General features: G+C 41.1%; 1 protein-coding gene across 1 annotated transcript in view; it reads right to left on the bottom strand.

The window, feature by feature from the left end:
* Positions 1–25109, bottom strand: part of srgap2 (SLIT-ROBO Rho GTPase activating protein 2) — a 140984-nt gene that overhangs the window by 43557 nt on the left and 72318 nt on the right. The window contains exons 3-9 of the mRNA XM_057846492.1: positions 18055–18217; positions 14350–14412; positions 14068–14283; positions 13856–13984; positions 9597–9818; positions 6939–7040; positions 6671–6868 (exon numbers count right to left, since the gene is read on the bottom strand). Coding sequence (XP_057702475.1) covers positions 6671–6868; positions 6939–7040; positions 9597–9818; positions 13856–13984; positions 14068–14283; positions 14350–14412; positions 18055–18217 — 1093 coding nt within the window. The remainder of the gene's footprint in view (positions 1–6670; positions 6869–6938; positions 7041–9596; positions 9819–13855; positions 13985–14067; positions 14284–14349; positions 14413–18054; positions 18218–25109) is intronic.

Genomic DNA, 25109 nt, shown 5'->3' with positions numbered 1-25109 from the left:
AACTTGGATAGGTTTCATTTTAATACTAGAATGATAACTATCGTTATAACTCGATACAAGGTCTTGGAGGACATCGATGTAGCGACGGGTATTTTTAGCGGTAAAATATCGCCACATCCTGGTCTTTAGAGTCCGGTTGTATCTCTCGACGGTGGACGCTTTCAGATCGCTGGCAGTAGCAAAATGTGTAATATTATGTTTTTTCATCAGCCTCTGGAAGACCTTGTTGAAAAACTCGCGTCCATCGTCAGTTTGTATTTTCTGTGGAATGCCGCTCTCTAAAAGAACAGATTGGAATGCCTCGGTCACCTCTGAGGCCTTTTTGCTTTTTAAAGTCCTGACATAAGACATTTTGGAAAACACATCGATGACTGTTAATATATATCTAAAGCCGTCGTTAAATTCGGCTAAATTTTGAAGATCAACCAAATCACATTGGAACTGATTTAATGCTCTTGAGACAAAAACCCTATTCCTCGGGAAGTTAATTCTGGCAGATTTATGTAACGTGTAACTGTCTTGGCCTGCTAAAAAATCCTTGACTCTATCTCTGTTTATTTTTTCTCCTGTTTCCTCTTGCAAACCTCGATGGAGCCTTTCCACACCCCCAAAACTAGCTGGGTGGGTGGGGTCATAGTATAGCTTCTTCATACGCCTCTTCAGAGCCATGGTGATAAATGAACTAGTGTCATGGACTTTGTGGATTTTATACAGACACACAGAGACACAAGATTTTTTTTTTTAATGAGTACATGGTGACAAGGAGTACAAATACTTGATACAATACAATCAAGAGAAAATATCATATGCAGCCTCGGCTAGTGTATGAGGTTTCACATTTAACTTTATAATATTTTGAAAGGCTGTCAATTCTCTCTCTATGTCTAAAGGTTGATTATTTTCAAGACAGTATTTGATACAATCAACAAACAATGTGATAATAGTTTTCAAATGGCCTGTAGTGATCTGAGTATCCCAGTTGTTGAAAATAGTTTGTACTGTTGTGGCTACACTTGGATTACTGACGCTTACACAATCTTTCACCATAGATTCCCATGGTAGATTGAAAAGCAAATTAGACAAAGGTCTAACTTTGCGCATTACAGTCAGTAATTTCTCTACTTGTTCATCTCCGGTTGAGTTAGAGTCATAACTAATAGTTCTGTCCAATATGTCCTTCCAATCAAATGTCGGGGGAGGGTCGTCCTGATCTATGTCCTTCCAATCAAATGTCGGGGGAGGGTCGTCCTGATCACACGTTGTAGAAGGTTCGTCCCGATTACATGTCGGAACAGGCTCTGTTGACTGGCATGATCTGTTGTTCCCCATCCTCAGACTCTAAAGTAGTATTGATCCAGGGCACGTTTGATTTCAGTGGTAAATGAATTTGCGTTCACCTCAGAGACCTTATCAGAGATATTCTTAGCCTGTTCGAGCTCCAGGAGAATTATCTCCGCCGCGGTTTCCACTTTTTTAAGCTCGGCCTTATACTCGAACAGGTTCAGCATGAATTGGATGCTCGGAAAAAAGTTTGGCGTGTACAAATGTCGAATCACAAAGTGGAAATGATTGTTATAATAATAGTCTTCGTTTATATAGAGACATGCATGCTCTTTTTGACTGGGGTGGTTCACCTGGCAACCATAGCACTCAGATTCCATGTGTTTTTCTAACACTCTACTAAGTAGATGGTAAATTGTTTTCTTAATGCAATCATATTCGTTAAGCATTAGCCAACCTTTTTGAGTCTCTCGAAAAATAAGCTCGCCATCCTCCGCCTCCTTGAAGAACTCGGAAGGTGCCAAGTAATGTGGTTGAGGGGGTGTCTCAAGTGGCGGGGTCTCTTTTAAAGGGGAGGATGGGTGCTCACCCGAGAGAGGTTCTACCGATGCCTTTGAAGGAGGGGCTGTCTCTTCAGAGTTAGACGACCCCGCTGGTGTGCCATCAGAATCCGCTGACCTCTTCATGAGTCGCAGAGTGCGCACAGGTGGTGGAGCCTCAGGCGGCCAGAGGGGGGACGACGGCATGGAATCGGCTTGCTGTGTCTCCCCATCCTCGGCGTTAGGGTTGACGTTCTCAGTCAACTCTGGCTGTGAAGAGTCCTCAGACCTGGTAGCGGCTGATCTCACCCCTGACGCATGCATCGGTAGTGGGGGATCGTCCGTCCCGATGGCCGATGATGGCTCAGGATCAGCTTGCTGTGTTTCGCCATCCTCAGCGGTAGGGTTGACGAGTTCAGGCCCATCACAGGTAACGCTCTCCGTCCAAGTACTGGCGAGTAGTGGGGTATTAGATTCCATATCGTCCTCAAACACTACTCCACGATCCGTTTCAAACGGTGTCCAGATGGTGGACAAACGTCTCCGAGTCGGTCTGGATCCAGGCATCATGGAGTTTCCTTCAAAAAAGTGATATAAGCGGCTCCGTTGTAGGTTTGGAGTGAGCTATGTGCCCCGCCAATCTGTGGTATATATACATGAAAAGGGGGTGTGGTGTTATTGGAGGCGGGGGGCGTGGTTGGGGTGGGGCTTCTCTTTTTAAAAAAAATAACTTTGTACCGCGAGGTTGGCTACACAAACGTTAACGCCTTTTTAACGCCCACCTCATTATGCCAAAGACGGCTGCTTTGGAAGAGGGCGGAGATTCTCACGGAGAACTCCCTCATCAGATCATTCCAATCTAACAGAGGGACCGCCATGATGATCATAAACACTCCGCATTCGCTGTTAAATGATTCTAACTGGAATTCCAACTCATCATGACAGACGCTTTGATCATCTTCCTTCTCCAAACCCTCTTGTAACTTAATCTTCACTCTGAAGAACCACCGTCCACTGTTTGAATTTCTGGAGAGCCAAACAAAGCTCAAATCTTCCCACGCATCCGATGAAGATAAACACTTATCCAACACACCAGGTATGAGGTCCTTTATAACACCCCAATCATTAGAATTAAGCATGCCTATGTCAGCCGGCAGCATGTTGTCGTTGTCCTCATATTTACTGAAGAAACACAGCTCACCCATCGCATAGTTGAACCGGAACCCCCATGATCCTGAGTCAGGTAAAGGTCTAACCTCTTCCAGCTCCTCACTAGGCGGGTATTGCACACGCCTTAGGTACATCTGCATTTTGCGGGGGGCACCCGTGACCGCATTGGGTCGTTCCCGGCTAATGTTAACACACGTCTCGTTAATCATGGCTCCCCTCACGGTAGCTTGTTGAGAATGCCGGTTAGCTCGCTTTGGCTACGACTAGCCCAGGCGCTAGCCACGCCCTACTACTTCCGATTCTTCGTTAGGACATGTACGGACATGTCCCCGGAACACGCATTAGCACGCATGCGCTAAACACGCCCTACTACTTCCGATTCACATGTACGGACATGTCCCCGGAACACGCATTAGCACGCATGCGCTAAACACGCCCCCTCCACACACTACGTTTTTTTCTAGGGGGGACATGTACGGACATAACCCATAACACGCCTAGCACGCATGCGCTAAACTTCAAAGTTGTTAAACATCTGCCATGACCAATAGTGATCAAAGGACTACGATCAAAAGGGGTCCGGGGGCGGGGGTCATTAATCATCTGTCAGCACCAATAGAGATCAAAGGACTACGATCAAAGGGGTAAAGGGGGGCTGGGGTCATTAATCATCTGTCAGCACCAATAGAGATCAAAGGACTACGATCAAAGGGATAAGGGGGGGGGGGGGTCATCAATCACCTGTCAGCACCAATAGAGATCAAAGGACCACGATCAAAGGAGAAAGGGGGGAGGGGTCATCAATCATCTGTCATCATCAATAGAGATCAAAGGACTACAATCAAAGGGGGCGGGGTCACAGAGGTCAAAGTCATAAATCATCGGGGGCATGAACCCTACTTGACACAAGGTGTATTTTATTACTCTCTACCGCCTATTCATTTGGGTGATTCCCAGGTTTGTAACACAACATGAACAGCAAGTGACCCATAAAATACCCCAAAATCAACAGGAAGTAACTGAAAATCAACAGGTAAATGACCTTAAATGGCCCAAAATTACTCATTGCTTGGCATTGGCTGCCTCTGACGGCAATAGACGATCAATCCGTTCAAATGGATTGGATGTCTACAAGTGAAAAAATCATTCCAATTCACAGCAGAAGCTTGTTTTTCTGTTTATTAGTTTTTTTGTAGAATATCCTAGAATGATTTCCTAACCAGTGTATCGAAAATTGTTGTATTGCTATATCGTCAGATCATCGTTATCTTGAGCTTTGTATCGAGAATCGAATCGTATCGTGAGGTACCAAGAGGTTCCCACTCCTAGTGCGCAGTGCCATCAATGAGTGTAAAGCCCATGGCACCGTGGCTAACCTCCTTAGATGTGGACGGTAAAGAAAAATTGATGAGATTTTAAGGAAAGATTGTACGGATGGTGGATAAAGAACCTTGATTAAAATCCTTACAAGTTCAAGCTGTCCCGCAGTCCAAGGGTACAGCAGTGTCAACCTGTACTTTCTTTTGGTGTCTGAATGAAAAGGGACTCTATGGTAGGATACCCAGGAAGACCCCACTTCTGACCCAGAGACATAAAAGAGCCAGGCTGGAGTTTGCCAAAACTTACCTGAGAAAGGCAAAAACATATTGGAAGAATGTTGAAGCTTTGTGGGAAAAGGCATCAACATAGAGTTGACAGGAAAAAAAATGAGGCCTTCAAAGAAAAGAACACGGTCCCCACAGTCAAACTTAGCGGATGTTCCCTGATGATTTAAGGTTGCTTTGCTCCCTCTGGCACTGGACTGCTTGACCGTGTGCATGGTATTACGAAGATTACCAACAAATTTTGCAGCGTAATGAGAGAAAGCTGGGTCTCCCTCAGAGGTCATGGGTCTTCCAGCAGGACAAAGATGGTTTGAGAGAAAGCACTGGAGATTTCGAAAGTGGCCAGCAATGAGTCTAGACCTGAATCCCATAGGATACCTGTGGAGAGATCTGAAAATGGCACCCTTCAAAACTCAGAAACCTGGAGCAGTTGGCCAAAGAAGAATGGTCGAAAATTCCAGCAGAGCATTGGAAGAAACTCAGTGATGGTTGTTCGCATTTATTTTGTCTAAAGGTTGTGCAACCAAGTATTAGGCTGAGGGTGCCAATACTTTTGTCTGGCCCATTTTTGGAGTTTTGTGTAAAATGATAATGATTTAATTTTTTTTTCATTTATCTTTTGTGTTTTTTCATTGCAAGCATAATAAATGAAGATATTACTACCAAAGCATTTGTGATTGCAATCATTTTCTGGGAAAATGTGAGCATTATCTGACAGAATTGCAGGGGTGCCAATACTTTTGGCCAGGACTGTATAATACATGTTTTTGGATTATTCAACTTTTTTTATTTAGAGGATGTTTTGAGGTATGTAAAGTGTTATTTCCGACTTGCGCGGAAAATCAGCTTACATTGCCAGCGCAGGAACGGAACTCGTTGGTAAACCGGGGACTACCTGTACATTTTTGAAACGAGAAAATGCAATTTCTGGAAAAATGGCGACAGTAGCTTTGCTGTATGGGTGGGTATATTGGGTCACTTCCAGTTGATTTTGAGGCTAACCCTGAAATGCACTATATAAACAGGAAGTTTCCCTTCCATTTGAGTTTAGGGCATTTCATGATCACTTCCTGTACACATCAGTGATGGGGGAAAATATTACATTATGCCTTTGTGATGTATGATTGCTTCTGTGACATAGATTGTAGCAAAATCTATTGTTTTTCACCTTGTTCCCATAGTTAGGAGACGCGCTTGAGTAGGGAATCTTGTTTTGCACCGTAGTACGCGCCTGAGTTCCATAGCTAGGAGGGAATCTCACGGGATAACTTGTTTTGCACCCATAATATTTACCATTTGTTGCATCTGTTCCAGTACAGCTCATTTGTCCCATGTGAAAAGTCCTTTTTCAAGGGGGCTGAACCAAAAGTACTTTAATGTTTGTCATTGGACGAAGTCGCGCCGCTCGGAGGCGGAAGTTGGCCTCTCCGCCTCCGAGGGGTGCGTCCTTGCAAAAGCGGACATTTCCGGGCGACCCGTGAAGTCCACTGGTGGATTAAGCGTACGGATCGCCCAGCTTTTTCCTTTTGCCGCTTTACTGGAGTGTTGCTGGCTTCCCACTCATTTGTCACGGTAGGCGATTTTCATTGCTAAGGGACAACTAGTTGTGCTGTAACGATAACGTGGGGATTCTGGGATTGACAAACTTAAATCTAGCGTCACGTTACCATTGTTTTTGCTTGTTTTTGATACTTGTTGTTTGCTCTTGTGGGATTGTAATCAATAAATCTCATTTATTCTGCAATTTCTAATCAATAAACATCGCAAAAGTGTGCCTGTTACTGATTCACCACGAACCTGGAAATTTCGGAAAACAATCAGCTAACTTGCTTTTGATTTGGGGGCATTTTGGGGCCACTTCTTGTTGATTTCAGGCATTTCAGAGTTGCCGAAGAAATGCCATTGAGATGCAGATGGTCGCTTTTGCAAAGCTACCATCTAGGTTTATTTTGGTCCAAAACACTAAGACGAAAATTAGCAGGGCCGCCAAAAACAACACCGAGTTAATGTATGCCAACATGTGCAGTAAATCTTTAAATCCACTTTGACTATAGATGATTCGAAGCTGCCACTGACCGTAAAGTAGAACTGTTCCGTCTCTTGTTGGTTGGCCCGCCTCTTGGCCAGGCTGGGCTTGCTGAGATAGGACTCGCTGAACGTCGACTTGACGGACTCCATGCTGTTGCTGTGGTGGAAGCACTCGGACACGTCGTAGTCTTCCACCGTCACCATGTCCTGGATGGTGGACAGAGTGGCTTCCATGGTCTTCTTTACCTGATGAGCGGCACATAGACATATCAAGATATTGATGATAATTATCAAAGGGAAAATAATCTCTCTTAACCTCTTCGTTCTCTATCTTGAGCGTGGAGAGGCGGGACTGAAGCTGCTGACACCTCTGGAGGAGTTCACCTTCCAGTGGTTGCTGAGCACACATAATTCCCATCTACACGCACAAACACATGCACAGGTTTTTGCTTCAGGCGGTGAACGACTGAAAGGTGTTTTTAACCCTCATATTGTGTTCGGGGATGAAAAAAAAAAAAAAAATCAGTGGTACTTTTCACATACCCAAACTTCGATCGATGCCGATAAGGAAAATATTTCGTCGACGTACAAATTTTTGTGACGATGACCAGCTCAAAACGTGACCTAGGAGACTAAAACGTGACGAAAACGCGACATATTGTAGTTTCTGTCATATGCCCCCAATGCGTGAAAATTTCTTGTTGTATGTGTAGTACGTCAGCATGCATCACCCAAAATCCTGACCAGTGTTAGGATGTGCTTCAGGCTTGTATGTTTTGAAACACATGCTAAGATTTGTTTTCTTATCACATCAAGAGAGACTATCCAATGTTGCATCAGCCATTGAAGGTCTATGCTGAGTGATCTTCACTCACTAAAAATGTAACCCATAGCGTTAGCATAGCATTCGCGTTAGCTTTAGCATTCAGTATGGCTCACCATAGACTTCATAATGGTATTGCTGGGTCAGATCGGTCATGCAATGCGCCTCTCATTCAAGTAGGGGGCCGCCCACATCAAGAAGAGCTATTCACAAACACACGCAGCAATCTAACGCCGGATTTCTGTTGAAAAGTACGAAAGCTGTACCGCATACAAACAGGAAGGATTGTCTCGGGAGTAATGTGTTCGAGGATTCAAGGTAATTATTAGATTTTTTATGCCATGCATGCATTTTGAAATGTGAAAAAATTCAATGGGAGAAATTAGCTGCTACAGCATTGGCATTATACTTCGCAGTCTTTACATAAAATAAATGCTTACTTCCCGTTTTATTTGCTTTGAACCAAGAATAGAGACTTTTCACGTACATATCTATTGATAAAAAAAATTATTTAAGCATTTATTCACAAGAATTTTCAACGGAAAAAGCCATTTGTTTACATATGGCGGCCACTAATTTGCTGACAGACTAGCATCATAGGTCGCAATATTTACGTAAAATAAATGCTAACTGCACTTTTTTTTTGCTTTGAACCAATAATAGAGACTGTTTCACGTACATATCTATTGATAAAAAATTTAGGGATTTAAGCATTTATTCACAAGAATTTTCAACGGAAAAAGCCATTTGTTTACATATGGCAGCCACTAATTTGCTGACTGACTAGCATCATAGTTTGCAATATTTACGTAAAATAAATGCTAACTGCACTTTTTTTTTCTGCTTTTAACCAAGAATCAAGACTGTTTTACGTCCATATCTTTAAAGAATACAAGGATTTAAGCATTTACTCACAAGAATTTTCACCGGAAAAGCTCTGTTTACATCAGGCGGCCGCTAGCTACATTCACTAACAGACTAGCATTGTACTTCCGCATATTTACGTAAAATAAATGCTGACTTCCCGTTTTTTTTTTTTGCTTTGAACCAACTATAGAGACTGTTTTACGTACATATCTGTCGTAATTTTTTTTTTAGGGATTTAAGCATTTATTCACATGCATTTTCAACGGAAAAAGCCCTTTGTCTACATATGGCGGCCGCTAATTTGCTGACTGACTAGCATCATAGTTCGCAATATTTACGTAAAATAAATGATAACTGCACTTTTTCTTGCTTTTATTCAAGATACGAGACTGTTTTATGTCCATATCTATAAAGAATACAGGGATTTGAGCATTTATTCACAAGAATTTTCACCAGAAAAGCTCTGTTTACAACAGGTGGCTGCTAGCTACATTTACTCACAGACTAGCATCAGAGTTCGCAATATTTACGTAAAACAAATGCTAACTGCACGTTTTTTTTTTTTGCTTTTCACCAAGAATCAAGACTGTTTTATATCCATATACATAAAGAATTCAGGGATTTAAGCATTTATTCACAAAAATTTTCAACGAAAAAAGCTCTGTCCGTGATCCCACTCTGTCAGCTTTGACGGCCTCGCCAACAATGCAGGCCCCCTATTTATCAGACCCGCCCCCCGTGTCCTGTCAATGCATTATGAAGTCTATGGGTGAGCATCATCTAAACCTCTCAGTTAGGTGGGTGTAATCAATTGAAAACAAGTTACTGTTTTCCTGCAGTATGTATGATCATTACCAAGTTTCGGTTGTCCTTGTAGACGTTACAATGTGCTCGTCCGTCAATCTTCATAACAAATTGTAGGAAACCTTTATTTTTGGACAAAAACTTTTGAATCTTACCAAAACATTTAGATTATTTGTAAAAAAAAAAACTAGACAGAATTTGAGATTTCGTCGACTAAAAGTAAACGAACATTTTATTTTTAAATGATAAAGTAGGACTACGAATAATTTTGTTCCAAAAGACAAAAATGAAAAGGGCTGCCAAAAACAACACTGCTTAAAAACGGGTCAATCTTGAGCCGAAACCTACATACTACAAAGGTTAAGTATTTTCAGATTTTTCAAATTTTGTTCACTAGCAAAAATTTGCAGATTTCGAACACAATACAAGGGTTCAAGATTTTTTTTGGCCAATGTTATGTTATATCATCAAACATGTTACCGTGTCCCCCATGTGCGACTGGAAGTCAAAGCGCGCCGGTGGGCAAAAAACGTTGTTGTACGTCTCCATGAGCTTCTGTTTGTCCCCATTGGGCTCCAGACTTTCAGCGGCACCTTCCATGGTCTCCAGACCCGTGTGCTTGGACACTTCCACATTCTGTTCTGCTGACAAGTAGGTCCTCAGGGCTCGGTGGAGGCTGGCGTGGTAGCCCAGGTCACAGCACTGCATTTATACATCAATTAGCATGGAGCTAGAACACTATCATCAACACACACACATTTTCTATGCACACAAACAGCTGACAGGATACACAAACACATTCATCAAATGTGTTGTCATCTAACACAGAGTTTTTAGCGCTTTTCTACCTTTCAAGGTACTCAAAGCGCTTTACACTACATTGCCATCTACCTACTGGTGACACAGCACCAGGAGCAATGTGGGGTTCAGTATCTTGCTCAAGGATACTTAGGCGAGTTCATCAGGGTGGAGAATCGAACCCACAACCTCTGGGTTGGGGGACAACTACTCCACCACAGAGCCACACCATACCCCCGGTGTGCCATGCCGTGAGAGATCGTCAGGTGTGCCGCGAGAAATGATCCAATATCGCATTTATTTTTTTACATCGTCGGGCAGAGTTGCAGTAGGAAGGAAGGAGTAGGTAGAAGGTTTCGGTCGTGTCCAGATGAGCGAAGTATTTCTCGTGTCGCGTTCAAGAACTGCTCGGATTTCTAGCCATCAACCACCTAGCTGTCCGTAACAATGCGGACCCCAGCACGTCTACTGTACATAATTTGATTAGAGTCGTCAAGTGTCGATATACTGGACACCAAAGTATCCAACAGCGCCGTGGTGCCAAGAACGCGTAAACGTAATCTCCAAACAAAACACTCGTTGCTTTAAAAAAAGTCGATGGACTATTTTGTTCGCCTTTGTGAGAAAAACTGCAAAGGGAAATCAGAAAGCCCTCAAAGCCAGTTATCTTGTTGCTAAATCCAAAAAGTCCCACACTGTGGCAGAGACATTAATACTACCTGCCTGCAAAGCCATCCTTAGCAGTACACTTCCCTCTCCCTAGCCTATTCCCAGGCCAGCTGAGACACATAGTCTGTCCAGCATGTCCTGGGTCGTCCCCGGGCAACATGCCCGGAACACCTCTCCACCTCAACTGGCTCCTCTCAATGCGGAGTAGTAGTTGGCTGGTATACCAGACTCACCGCTGTTCCAGCGACTGAGTCTGGCGACCGTCCGGCGGATCAAATTCCGAGGGCGGAGCAAGCCACAGCAAACAGACAGCGGAGTGGACCAATCAGCAACGTGCAGACGTGACGTTTTTAAAGCATCAAGTAATTAGCGTGAGCGGAGAATGGAGAAGTTTATTCAACATGGCTAGCGCGAGCCATGTTGACTGTTGTCAATGACTTGTTTCGATGTGTTTTTGGTCATTTAAAACTGGTTTTACCGCGGATTGGAACATATTCTCGGCTCTCCCGTTCGCCATCTGTGTTGTTGTAGTGACGACTTTCGGCGCGCAAGAGTGACGTTACTCGTTAAGAACACGTCACGCAAATAAACGAATCTGATTGGATGATTGATTTTGTACCTTGCTCGAGAGGCCGTTAATGGGCTGGGTCCCAGACTATTTCTCACAGTGTTTGAAAAATACAGGCAGAACAGTCTGGCTGTACCAGGCAAGAGGAGTAGTGGCTCGACCCTACCGGACAGGGCTGTGTCGAGACCGATGGTGGGGCAGGTGCTCATAGATCAAAAGGGGCACATGAACAAGTATTTGATATACCTTACAACAACATAAATTCCATTTTAACTAGGTTTACAGTATAATTGGTCTGTGACAGACTTTAATTGGTGGGGGTAATAGTGAATAGAAATCAACACTGTCATCAACACTTTCTGGCTGAGACTCAGTCTTTGCCTCTTTTCTTCCTTCAACCTCAACATTAAAACTTCCTTCCTCAACTTGTTCATCTGAGAACAAACCACACCAGATGGTCACTGAGCCACCACCAGCATATTAGCTATTATAGCTATTATATCTGAATATCCTTTCAAACGATGTTATTTTTACCAATTGTGCTATTCACGCAGTTGACGAAGGATCCACTGCCTTTAGTAGCCTCATCCAGCTCCTTGTGTCTACATAATGAAATATAAATCACATTTTAGAAAATCAGATTCACCGGTGGCTTTCATTTTTTTAAAAAAGCTCTCTTAATGTCTTTCTCGATAACTGGAGGTAGATTTGTGTCTTTTTTATTCAATCAAAAAAAGGTTTCTTCAACCCAAAAAATAAAAAGTTGCTTCAAGTTGCTCCATCCGCGAGCCTGCCGCTTAATTTTGATTCAACATGGGAAACCTCACCAAGAGCTGCCAGCCTGATGGCTGGCTATTGGGGTCCCACCGGAGTGCCGCGACTCAGAAGTGATCTTCGCTTGGCCTCCGCGCTGGGGCGGGGGTGTGACATCCGGATGTCCCACAGGAGTGCCATGACGCAGAAGCGACGGGGCTGTACTCCCCGCCCCAGCGCGGAGGCCCGTGGTGTGGCCGGCTAGTAGCGCTACACTAGCCGGGCCAGCAAGCCAGTGGGCGTGCAGGGGGGGTGGTTTATGCGGTGGCTTGGCGGCACGCAGACGGCTTTTTTTAAAGGTGTTTTCTGTGTTCAAGTAAAGTACTCAGTGGTATGCCAGCACAGTTGGCCAGCACACACATACAGTAAGCACAAGAAAGAAAAAAAGGGCACTTTGGGCATGTTGGGGGAAAGAGGCAAGTGCTCAAGCACCCTCCGCCCCCCCTCTGCACGTGCCTGCTCCCGGATGACCGAGCTTCTCACCCTATCTCTACTGGAGACCCCGGACAGCCTGCGGAGGAAACTCATTTTGGCCGTTGGATCCGGGATCTTGTTCTTTCGGTCACGATCCACAACTCGTGACCAGAGGTGAGTGTAGGAACGTAAATCGACTGGTAAAAGCTTCGCCTTTTGGCTCAGCTCCTTCACCACTACGGACAGGTGCAAAGTCGGGATCGCTGCAAATGCTTCACCGATCCGCCTGTCGCCTGCACTCACTCTTGAACAAGACTCCAAGATAATTAAACTCCTCCACTTGGGGCAGGATCTCATCCCCGACCCGGAAATGGCACGCCAGCCTTTTCCGACTGAAGACCACAGTCTCGGATTTGGAGGTGCCTATCTTTATCCCAGCTCTAGTGAAAGTTGGCGACCACTGCTTGATAAAGCTAACATCACCACATCATCTACAAAAAGCAGAGATGCAATGCTGAGGCTACCAAACCGGACCCCCTGAACGCTTCGGCTACATCTAGAAATTCTGTCCATAAAAGTTAGGAACAGAATCGGTGACAAAGGCCAACCAACTCCCACTGGGAACGTAGTCGACTTACTGCCGGCAAAGCGGACCAAACTCCGGTTGTACAGGGAGCGAACAGGCCTTACCAAAGTGGCTCGGTACCCCGTACTCCCGAAACACCCCCCACAGGACTCCCTGAGGTACACGGTCGAACGCCTTCTCCAAATCCACAAAACACATGTAACAGGTACCGTATTTGCCCGAAAATAAGACGGCCCTGATTATAAGACGACCCCTCTTTTTCAAGACTCAAGTTTGACGAAACGACTTTTTGAACACCAAATTAATTTTTATGCAGAAAATAATGACAGTACATCCGAAACAAATGATTATAACAATATATTTGAGAGAAAAAGCATGTTATTTTGCCTCATTCAAATCTTAATATCTGAACATTTAAATATGTAAACTAAAGTGCAATCACATTCGTAAATGAATGGCTTCTGGTTTTTGAAATGTAAATAAACCAATCTATTGTGATAAAACAACAAAATTGCAATAACTGCATTAAACATCAAAGTGAAGTCTAACTGTAACTGTAGTCCTGAAACAAATCTGAATAAGGAAAAACATTGCAATAAAATAATGCAAACTGGTTAAACTAGTAGCTGAGATCTGTCATGACAGAACATCGCTTCAATGATATCTGGCGCCATCTAGCGTCGTGAATGAGTATAATGTCTAGACCGCGAATATAAGACGACCCCCTCTTTTTCAGTCTTATTTCAATGCAAAAAACACAGTCTTATATTCGGGCCAATACGGTACTTCCAAAAAATCCTTGTTCGAAACTCCGCTCATTGCATGCAAAATGAACTGCAAACTCAGTTTTTGTCTGTTGTTACATGCACAAGCTTGTGTTTTCACACTCACGTCAATGATGTCCGAGAGATCGTGGATGTAATACTTGAAGACGCAGCCGTTGGTGGCCTCGAGAGCAAGGAGGTACTCGTTCCTGGCCTTGATGGCCTTTAGCTTGCTCTCTGTGTACTTAGCTTGTCTCTGAAAAGAAGAAAAGAGCAAGGAGTTATCTGATGAATGTTAACACTAAATCTTCCATTGTCTGCTTAAGTTTGCCTACTCACCTTCTCCTTCATCTTTTCAATTTTTTTGACACTGGAGCGACGGATGGGTTTGTCCTCAGCCTTAATGCTCGCGAGCGTGTCTGGCGAGCGAGGCGTCTGGCGGTCGTCTTGGCGACCGGAGCGCCCCATCTGTTTCTCCTCTTGCTTTTCGGCCTCCTTCAGCTTGGACTCGGCGTTGATGCTGTCCGTGTTGTACATGTGGTACGTCTTCATCACCTAAAAACATGACACGCGCCTGTCAGAAAGTTTGGACCAAAGGTGCCAAAGACTGATTTGTCTTACCGAATAAAGCTCATTCAGGACCTTCATCAAGTCCTCTTGCAGCTGCACGCCAACCTCTTTGCTCTAAAGAAACGGGGCAGATTGAACTTCATCACTGAACGAAGAGCTTCTTAACAATGCTGTCATTAGCAAGATTGCAGTATGTATCGTGTATTGTCTGTACGCTAAAGTTTAAAGGCAACTCAGCCGTGATGTCGAGCAACCTCCACCGTCTAGACTAGACTTAATGGACGTGAAGTAAAAAGTGTTTTGTCATCATGTAGTTTGCAGTAAACAACACGGTCTTACAATTCAGAAATAAAACATCTTTTACACACGTTCTGATCCTCTGAAAATGATGTCATCAGGGACATCCCTACTCTCACTTGGAAGCAGATTTGGGCTGGAAATGAGCATTCAACTGGAATGAGGCAATCACGCTTGCGATGTCAATCCAGCCTAAACAAAATCAAATGGGGGCAAAACGTCCAATCCCAGACAGTTAAAAGATCAGGATAAGGATGAGAGGGATAAATGTGTGCGGTTAAAGAAAGCGACTGGGAGAAGATTTAGGGTTATGCGGCAGACAAACGAGGTAACGGGACAAGCGAGGTTGCCCCGCCCTCCGGCTCGAAAGAGTCGGACTACGGCAATCTAAAAGCAATCAGCTGAGGCTGAGCCTTCCTATCCGTCAACTGTGAATCTTAACCTTTGAACTTTTCCTGAGCCTGCCCGTCTGCCTCGGCAAGACAGAGACAAAAACAGGGTAAGACAACCTACAGTGGTATGAAAGTATCTGAACCCTTTGGAATTTCTCACATTTCTGCATAAAATAACCATCAAATGTGATCTGATCTTTGTCAAAATCACACAAATGGAAGACAGTGTCTGCTTTAACCACCCAAACATATAGGTTTTCATATTTTAATGAGGACAGCACGCAAATAATGACAGAAGCGGTTAAAATAAGTGAACCCTCTGCCTAAGACTAAGAGCAATTGAAACCAATTTTTACCAAACAATTTAAGTCAAGTGTGTGCCCAATCACTGATGAGTGCTTTACACCTCCCCTGCCCACCATAAAACACACACCTGGAAAGAAATATCTTGATGAGAAGCATTGTCTGATCAAAAGAGCTATCTCAAGACCTGCAATCAAGGATTGTTGATTTGTATAAAGCTGGGAAAAGGTACAAAACCTTCTCTAAAAGTCTGGATGTTCATCAATCGACAATCAGAGAAGATGTCTACAAATGGAGAAAGTTTGGCACTGTTGCTTCTCTCCCAAGGAGTGGCCGTCCACCAAAGATGACGCCAAGAGTTCAGCGCAGGATACTCAGGAGGGTCAAAAAGAACCCTCGAGTGTCTGCTAAAGACTTACAGAAATCACTGGCAGAGTCCAATATCTCTGTGCACACATCAACTATATGTAAAACTATGATATGTAAAACTATGGCCAAGAATGGTGTTCATGAGAGGACTCCACGGAGCAAGTCACTGCTGTCTAAAAAAAACATTGTTGCTCGTTTAATATTCGCAAATAGGCACTTGGACCCGGCACAGAAGTTTTGGCAAAATATTTTGTGGACTGATAAAAACAAAGTTGAATTGTTTGGGAGTAACACACAACGTCATGTGCGGAGGAAAAATAAAACAGCTCCCCAACATCACCACCTCATCCCCACCGTGACGCAGGGAGGAGGGAGCGTCATGATTTCGGGCTGTTTTGCTTCCTCAGGGCCTGGACAACTTGCAATCATTAATGGAAGAATGAATTCAAAAGTTTTGCAGGAAAAGCTGAGGCCGTCTGTCAGACAGTTGAAGCTAAAAAGAGGATGGATGCTGCAACAAGACAATGATCCAAATCCCCTTCAGAATGGTTTCAGAAGAACAAAATACGCGATCTGGATTGTCCAAGTCAAAGTCCAGACTTGAACCCCATTGAGATGCTGTGGCAGGACCTAAAGACAGCGATTCATGCCAGAAATCCCAGGAATCTGACTGAACTACAGCAGTTTTGTAGAGAAGACGGCTAAAATTAGTCCTGATCGATGTGCCAGACTGATCTGCAGCTACAGGAAGCGTCTGGATGAAGTTATTGCTGCCAAAGAGGGGGTTGCAAAATATTAAATGCGATGGTTCACTTACTTATTTTCCGCCTTCTGTCATTGTTTGCATACTATCCTCATTAAAATATTAAAACCTATAAATGTTTGGGTGGTTTTGGTTCAAGCAGACAGTTTTTTTTTTAATCTGTGTGATTTTGACAAAGATCCGATCACATTTGATGGCGATTTTATGCAGAAATGGGAGAAATTCCAAAAGCTTCAGATACTTTTTCATACCGCTGTACATTCCATTGACGGGGTCTTAGTTCAACATGTGCGTTGAGACAAAATAACTGAATGACTTCTTTAAGTGGTCTTTGTTAAAGTGTTAACACTTCTTCAAGCGGTGAGACAAATGAATTCAAACCGAGACGCACACTCAGACAGTGGGGAGTTAAATTAGTGTGGGGGAGCGGCCACTTTTCAGGCTGTGAATGACATACGGGGAGGTTTTCTCTACCGCTGACCTTTCCTCCATGTGACGGCTTTCTTCTACAGGCGACATTATTTCTCTAAAGCCAGTCCTTCCACTTTAATCCCTAACCCAGATTCTTCTCGACCTCTCGAAACTATCGCGGTGCTTACTTGTAATTTGAAACTTTGCGGAGCTGACTTTGAAAGTGCCGTTCACCCTAATTCTCCAAGATGGGCAGACATTCTATCAAAGTTTAAGTCTAATTGGATGTCTAAGCTGAAGAGTATACAATTGTGAAACGTGAACACACAACAAAGGTCAGTGAACTTTAAGTCAAATCCAGACATGAGTAGCTTCCCTTTTTCGACGATGCAGTGCTGTTTTTGGTAGCATTAATGACGAAATGAAGTGTATTTCAGAAAAAAAACTGAATGGAAGTCCACAAAAATTCCGCCAAAGTATTCAAGCAGATACTTGCTTTGTAATAGTGCTGAAGCTATGGATTATTTTAGTAGTGGATTAATCTATCAACTAGTTAGTTCGAATAATCGGATTAGGAATTTTTAATGCATTGTAGAATGAATTTTAGGAAATGTAAAACATAGCCTTGCTAAGATTGCACTTTCAAAAGAGTGTTAAATATGAATACAAAATAAAATTCCCAAGTGTTTTGCACTATCATTTGAAAATAAATTAAAATACCTGACCTTAACCTCAAATTTTCTGAATAATAAATAATTGAGGATCTAAGTACAACACAATAACAATCGTCTACCTTGGAGAGCAAAAGTCTGCTAGCTTAAATGCTGTGAATTTTTTTTTTAAACAAATAAAAAACTTAACAAATCGTTCAAACACATATTCCCACAAAAAAACAGTGAAATATAACTATAAACTATATTACAAATGCATTAATAAAAAAAAAAAAAAAAACATTAGCTCAAACAAAAACTTACATTATGTTGGTCTTTACAGGGAGCAGCTGGATTCAGCCATGTTAAATGAGTTATGTCATATTGCCTCAACAACTTCCGGGTTTTCTAGATAACAATGCTTTGGTTGAAATATGAGAATTCATTGTTCATGTTGTGCTGATTCAAGTGATATTCAAATCTTTATGGAGTGCCGTGCCGGAATGTTAAAATGAATGATTAAGCGCAGCTGCAACGCCACACAATGTCTGCACGTGTGAGCGAGCCTCGCCTTTTTGAAAAGGCGTCCCGAGTCCTCGCTGATCTGAGCGAAGCGGGGGATGATATTGTTGAGGTAGAGGTCAGACAGCGTGGCGTGGTCGCGGCTCTCCCTCTTGACTTGAAGCAGCAACAGGTTCCAGCAGTTGACCGGCGATAAGACGCTTTGCTCCTTCCTGCGCGTGATAACAAGAGTCTTTTAAAATGGCAGCATTAAGTCTTTCCCATTTTAACCCAGTTGATGGACACATATTCTCATGAAGCTAACCTGAAATATGAGGATTTTCGGGATATACCGTAGTCATGAAAACCTGAAATAGTTCATTTTTGGTTGAAAGATGGTTGGGTCTGTGTAGCCCACTCCACCATTTGTTATCAAAATATGTTTTGGAACTGATTTTAGAGTCGTATATTCATTCATGAAAGGCTTTGAGATTTTCACCTCAAAACAGCATCATAAATATTCAATCAATTCATTTCAAATATGGTTTAAAATTACATAATTTAGCAGATTATGATAAACTATAATGGTTTCTTACTCTGTATAAATTGGGGGTCAGCAACCCACGGCTCTGGAGCCGCATGCGGCTCTTTAGCGCTGCTCTAGTGGCTCCCCGGAGCTTTGTCAAAAATGTTTGAAAGTGGGAAAACGAAGGGGGGAGGGAAATATATTTTTTGTTTTAATATGATTTCTGTAGGAGGACAAATGTGATTCTAATTCATTAATATTGTTATGAAGTTGAGGGGCGGCATCGTACAACAGAGTTGTCATGTGGCGCGTCATTCTCTATAGGATGCAATGCAGGTAAAAAAAACAACAACGTATTTTCCGCACCATAAGGCGCACGTATAAGCCTTAATTTTTCTCAAAAGTGAAGGGAATAGTATCTCTTCTCGTATTTACTGTTTGGAAGGGAGCCACAGATAGAAAGACTTGCGACTTATTTGTTTATACTGTGACTAAATATTGCCATTTAGTGTATTTGTTGAGCTTTCAGTAAATGATACTGTAGCCATGCCCAAATGCATGATGGGAAGTGGAACCATGTCTGTGCGTAGTGCTACCAATTGATATATCTTCTCTGCGTTAGGAAATAACATAAGGTGTTAAGAAAAAGATCAATTGCTACCTTGCTTCCCCACATTGCTTCCCACAATATTTCTAATCATAGGGAGAGGTATTGTAAGGCTTTAGTCAATTAAAAAAAGGCTCCAAAGGCTGCCAAAATTCACTCTACTCATTTAACGCTGCCTTTTATCTCTCTATATAGGTAAACGGCGCCATTACAGATTGAGCGCAACAATGCGTGAGTGGGTCGTGCAGCGCATGCATTAATTGCGTTAAATATTTTAACGTAATACATTTTTTAAAAATTAATTACCGCTGTTATCGGGATAAACTCGATAACCCTACCTTAAGCCTAAACTTAAGACTCTGGATGAGTGTAACATATTATGTCTAACATTAAATACATTAAATACATTTAGAAAATGATTTAATTAAAAGAAAAAGAAAAATTTTAAAAAGGCATGGCCGATATTTTTTTGCCGATTCCGATACTTTGAAAATGACGTGATCGGACCCACATCTCTCATTTTAGGTATGAAATGCAATTTTTTTTTTTTTTTATGAGATCTAGACGTTTTTTGAGTGAAAACCGTGAATTTGTTGTTATTTTTTTGTTCTAGTCACATCTGAGTCGCAATTGTTGGCTGTTTTCAACTATGTACATCGAAAATAAAGACACTGATAGTCTGAAAATGGGTTAATATGAGGTGAAATGTTTTGTTTTCTCAGGTATATTTATAATAGTTATTTACCTAAAAAAAAAAAGTTTTATCCAATTACTCGATTACACAAATGATTCAGATACATTACATGTTTCTCGACAATCAATCAATGAGATATTTTACTGTTAAGAAAATATTAGGGCGGGCAAACAAAAAACGACTGCGTCATCATAGCATTCTGCTATTTTACGCTAGCAATGGTAAATGTATCATTACCGTAATGCATAGCTTTCAAGATCGCCACTGCAAGTTGACTGTTTTTCATCAAGATGAAACACTGGAATAACAGTCATGGAGGGAGAGAACGCCCAGACAGATTTATACAGAAAACAGCCACCCTGTCTCTCCACCACACATGCACTTACACTATTACACACATACACACTCGCACACAGCGGGTCAGTTAGCCAACCCAAACAGGGGATTCAGCCAGGGTACAAAACCCAGCAGGAAGTGGTAAGGCTCCCCCAAAAGCACAGCTGTTCCAGAGAAGAAAGCACTCATTAGAAAGAAAGAAAAAAAGGAATGAGATGAGAGAAAGAGTCGGAAGTTCCTCTCATACTTTTCCGCCTTTAAAACTGCACGATTTTCCCTCCTAGTTGAAAAGTGAAAAATGCTGAATGGGCTGCTTTGCATCAAATCAAATGCATTGAAATAGCCCTTTACAAAACCCTGAGAGGTCCTCAAAGTGCTTTACAACAAAGTAATCATAAAAATAAATGGCAGGAAAGTGCTATACAATGACTTTGAAAAAAACAAAACAAAACTAGAAACTGCAATTTCTGGAGAAATTGCGATGAGGCTTTGCTGTGGTAGATACTAATGTATCAGGTCACTTCCTGTTGATTTGTGGACAATTCTGGGACATGTCCTGTTGCATGGTGGTCAATAACATCGGCTTACTTGGGCGCCAGTTGAATGTCAATGGACTGCCATGGTAAGTTTTTGTTCAAAAATCACAACAACACCGTTTTTTCTGCCATTGAAAATGATTGGGAAATTTGAACGTACATGGCTGTCAATGGCATCGACTTGAATGGTTGTGCCAGTTGAATGGCAATTGACTGCCATGGTAAGTTTTTGGTAAAAAAAAAAAAATCACAACCATTAAGTTTTTTTCTTCCATTGAAAATGATTAGGAAATTTGGACGCACATGGCAGTCAATGGCATCGACTTACATGGGCGCCAGTTGAATGTCAATGGACTGTCATGGTAAGTTTTTGTTAAAAAATCACAACCACACTGGTTTTTCTGCCATTGAAAATGAATGGGAAGTTTGGACATACATGGCTGTCAATGGCATCGACTTACATGGTTGTGCCAGTTGAATGTCAATAGACTGTCATAAGTTTTTGGTAAAAAAAATTAAAAAAAATCACTACCATACAGGTTTTTCTGCCATTGAAAATGATTGGGAAATTTGGACGCACATGGCTGTCAATGGCAACGACTTACATGGGCGCCACTTGAATGTCAATGGACTGTCATGGTAAGTTTTTGTTAAAAAAATCACAACCACACTGGTTTTTCTGCCATTGAAAATGAATAAGAAATTTGGACGTACATGGCTGTCAATGGCATCGACTTACATTGGCGTGCCAGTTGAATGGCAATGGGATGTCATGGTGAAAAAAAAATAAAAATAAATAAATAAATAAATAAATGAATAAAAAAATCACAAGAACCTATGTTTTCCTGCCATTGAAAATGAATGGGAAATTTAGACGTAAATGGCTGTCATTGGCATCCCATTAAAAAAAATGGGAACGTTTTTGGGCTAATTCTGTAGACAACTTTTATGCCCCTTACCGTCCTGGAATTTTTTATGTATAAATTATGTAATTTGGTCAAAAATTGTAGGACTAGATACTAGGGCTGTCAAATGATTAAAAATTGTAATTGAGTTAATTACAGCTTAAAAATTAACTAATCGTAATTAATCGCAATTCAAACAATCTATAAAATATGCCATATTTTTCTGTAAATTATTGTTGGAATGGAAAGATAAGACACAAGATGGATATATACATTCAACATACGGTACATAAGTACTGTATTTGTTTATTAAAACAATAAATCAACGAGATGACATTAACATTATTAACATTCTGTTAAAGCGATCCATGGATAGAAAGACTTGTATTTCTTAAAAGATAAACGTTAGCACAAGTTGTAGAAATTTTATATTAAAACCCCTCTTAATGTTTTTGTTTTAATAAAATTTTCAATCAAAAAATAAACTAGTAGCCCGCCATTGTTGATGTCAATAATTACACAATGCTCATGGGTGCTTAAGCCCATAAAATCAGTCGCACCCAAGCGCCAGCAGAGGGCGACAATACTCCAAAAAACACAAGTAACAAGTTGGCATTGCACTGTGCTGTCATTTTAATCTGTTTGAGCTGGGCATGTGCATTAATTGCGTCAAATATTTTAACGTGATTAATTAAAAAAATTAATTATGTTAGTTAATTAAAAAAAAATTAATTACCACCCGTTAATGCGATAATTTTGACAGCCCTACTAGAAACATTTTGAAAGGGATTTCTTTTGGGTCTGAAAAACCTGCATTTAACGACAAAAGAAAAATTTGGGGGGGTCATCCGAAAATCGGTCATTTCGATATTCGAAAGGTGCCGGTCAGTCAACCGGTTTGGGCTGTGCGGTGCCAAAAAATGCAGAGAAGACGAAGAAGAAGAAAGTTGAGGAATTATATTGGATGGGCCTTTGCCTTGCAAAGCCCAATCAACAATGCATCAAGCTAAAAGTCATAACAACAAATAAAACAAAACTGTGAACACATTAAAACCCTAAAAACTAGGAAATTCTGTTCAGGGGAAAAAACAAGTCTAAAAAAAAAAAAGTATTGAATCACAGGAGAGCCAAAATGAGAATATAAAAGTATATTTTGTCATTGAAACTTTACTTTTTGTCGTTGAAAACCACAAACGGGAAAAACGGACAATTTTTGTCATTGACTTTGAATGTTTTTTTTCCACAAGTAAGTAACATAATTTGTGTCTTAAGAGGAGCATTAAATAATCCGAAGTAGATTGCAGACACAAAGGGGTCACAGCTTGCACTGAGTCACACTGACAGAGGAAGTCTTTGAGCGAGTGCGAATGTTGTCAGTGAGTTGAGTTTGAGTCATAGACAGTGATGTGATATGCTGGTACCGACTGTCACTGGTCAGATGAATAGATACTTGCAATGTGATCCTAAGTGGGGCGAGGTCATGCCGATCTAAGTGTTTTTACATATACAGTGGTACCTCAAGATACGAAATGAATTTGTCCCGGAGTGGCTATCGGATCATGATTTTTTTTTTTTTTTTTTTTTTGGGGGGGGGGGGGGGGGGGGGTGTAAAATGAATGGCGTTTTACATGTTAATGAGCTAATTGGTTCCAAGCTCTACTAAAATGACAGATTATATTTGTTATCATGTACTATGAGTTCCTGTCTTTAATTTAATGCTTTGTCACCCCCGAGTGACCTTTAAGTGTCACTAGTTCCAGCTCATTCTACTGACGTTATCACATGACAATTCGAAGAAACACGGAGTGCTAAAAGATGAGCTTTCACACTATGAGGCTTCGTTCTATGGAACCCCAAAAGGATCCAAATTAAATAAAAACATTTTGAAATAAATATAATTCTGATAAATAACAGACAAATGGTGTATTTTATTTATATGAGACATTTTTTTGGCAGTTTTTCTTTAACTTCATTTGATGTTGTTCTTATTTTTCACAGAATGTTTATTTTATTTGGAAAACTTTGACGTTGTTACATTTATCAGTATTAAAACATTCAGTGGGGCATCACAATACAATTAGCAATAATTTGTTAGCGGGGCTTTAGAACAAAAAGTGGTATTTGCTATCTGGCAAAATAGCCTTTGGCATATGGCATTTTTTTGGTATATGGCAAAATTGCTTTTGGTATATGACTTTTTTTGGGGTATGTGGCAATATGGATTTGAGCAAATGGCATTTTTGGGGGTATGTGGCAAAATGACTTTTGGGTATATGACATTTTTTTGGTATATGGCATTTTTTTTGGTATGTGGCAAAATGGCTTTTGGTATTATGGCACTTTTTGGGTAAGTGACAAAATGGCTTTTGGTTTATGGAATTTTTTGGGTATTTTTGGTATAAGGCAAAATGGCTTTTCATGCATGGCATTTTGTTTTTGTCTTCTAGTATGTGGCATTTTTGGGTATGTGGCAAAATGGTTTTTGGTATATAACATTTTTTTGGGTGTGTGGCAAAATGGCTTTTGGTTTTTATCATTTTTTTGGGGTATGTAGCAAAATGGCTTTTGGTATACGGCATTTTTTGGTATGTGGCATTTTTTGGTATATGGCAAAATGGATTTTGGTGGTATATAACATTTTTGGGTGTGTGGCAAAATGGATTTTGGTTTTTGGATTTTTGGGGGTATATGTAGCAAAATGGCTTTTGGCATATAGCATTTTTTTGGTAGATGGCATTTTTTCGGTATATGGCATTTTTTTGGTATGTGGCAAAATGGCTTTTGGTATTTGGCATTTTTTTGTATATGGCTTTTGGTATATGATAATTTTTTGGTATATAGTAGGGCTGTAGCTATCAATTATTTTAGTAGTCGAATTATCGATGAACTAGTTAGTTGGAATAATCGAGTAATCGGATAAGGAACATGAAAAATTAAAATAGCTAAGCTGAGCCTCAAACGTTATAAAAAAATAAATAAATGAAGATCTATGTACAACAAAAGAACAATTGGCTAACTTACATAGCAAAAGTCCGCTAGCTTAAATGCTATAAAATGCTAACTTTTTTTTCTCCAATGCTCTTAACAAATGGTTCACTCATATTACCACAAAAATGGCTAAATATAAACTAAATTAGAAAAATGCATTAAAAAACATTAGCCCAAACAAAAACTTAGTTTATGTTGGTCTTAACAGGGAGCAGTTGGATTCAGCCATGTGAAATGAGGCAGACCAGAGGGCAATGTATCTACCCTAATCAATAAACTAAATGTAAACACTTTCAAAATAAACCATTACAACGCCACTTTAATTAAACGAATCCTCGAAGCAACAAAATTTAATTTGAATATTTTTTTCTAATCGAATACTCGAGTTAAATCGATTAATCGTTGCAGCAATAGTATATAGCACAATGGCTTTTGGTATACGGCCTTTTTATTTGGTATGTGGCATTTTTTTGGTATATGGCAAAATGGATTTTGGTTTATGGCAAAATACAATAGGTCTTTATTGTCATTGT

This window comes from Corythoichthys intestinalis, chromosome 9, assembly GCF_030265065.1.
Source record: "Corythoichthys intestinalis isolate RoL2023-P3 chromosome 9, ASM3026506v1, whole genome shotgun sequence".
NCBI classification, from domain to species: Eukaryota; Metazoa; Chordata; class Actinopteri; order Syngnathiformes; family Syngnathidae; genus Corythoichthys; species Corythoichthys intestinalis.
This window is presented reverse-complemented; position numbering and strand designations above follow the sequence as displayed.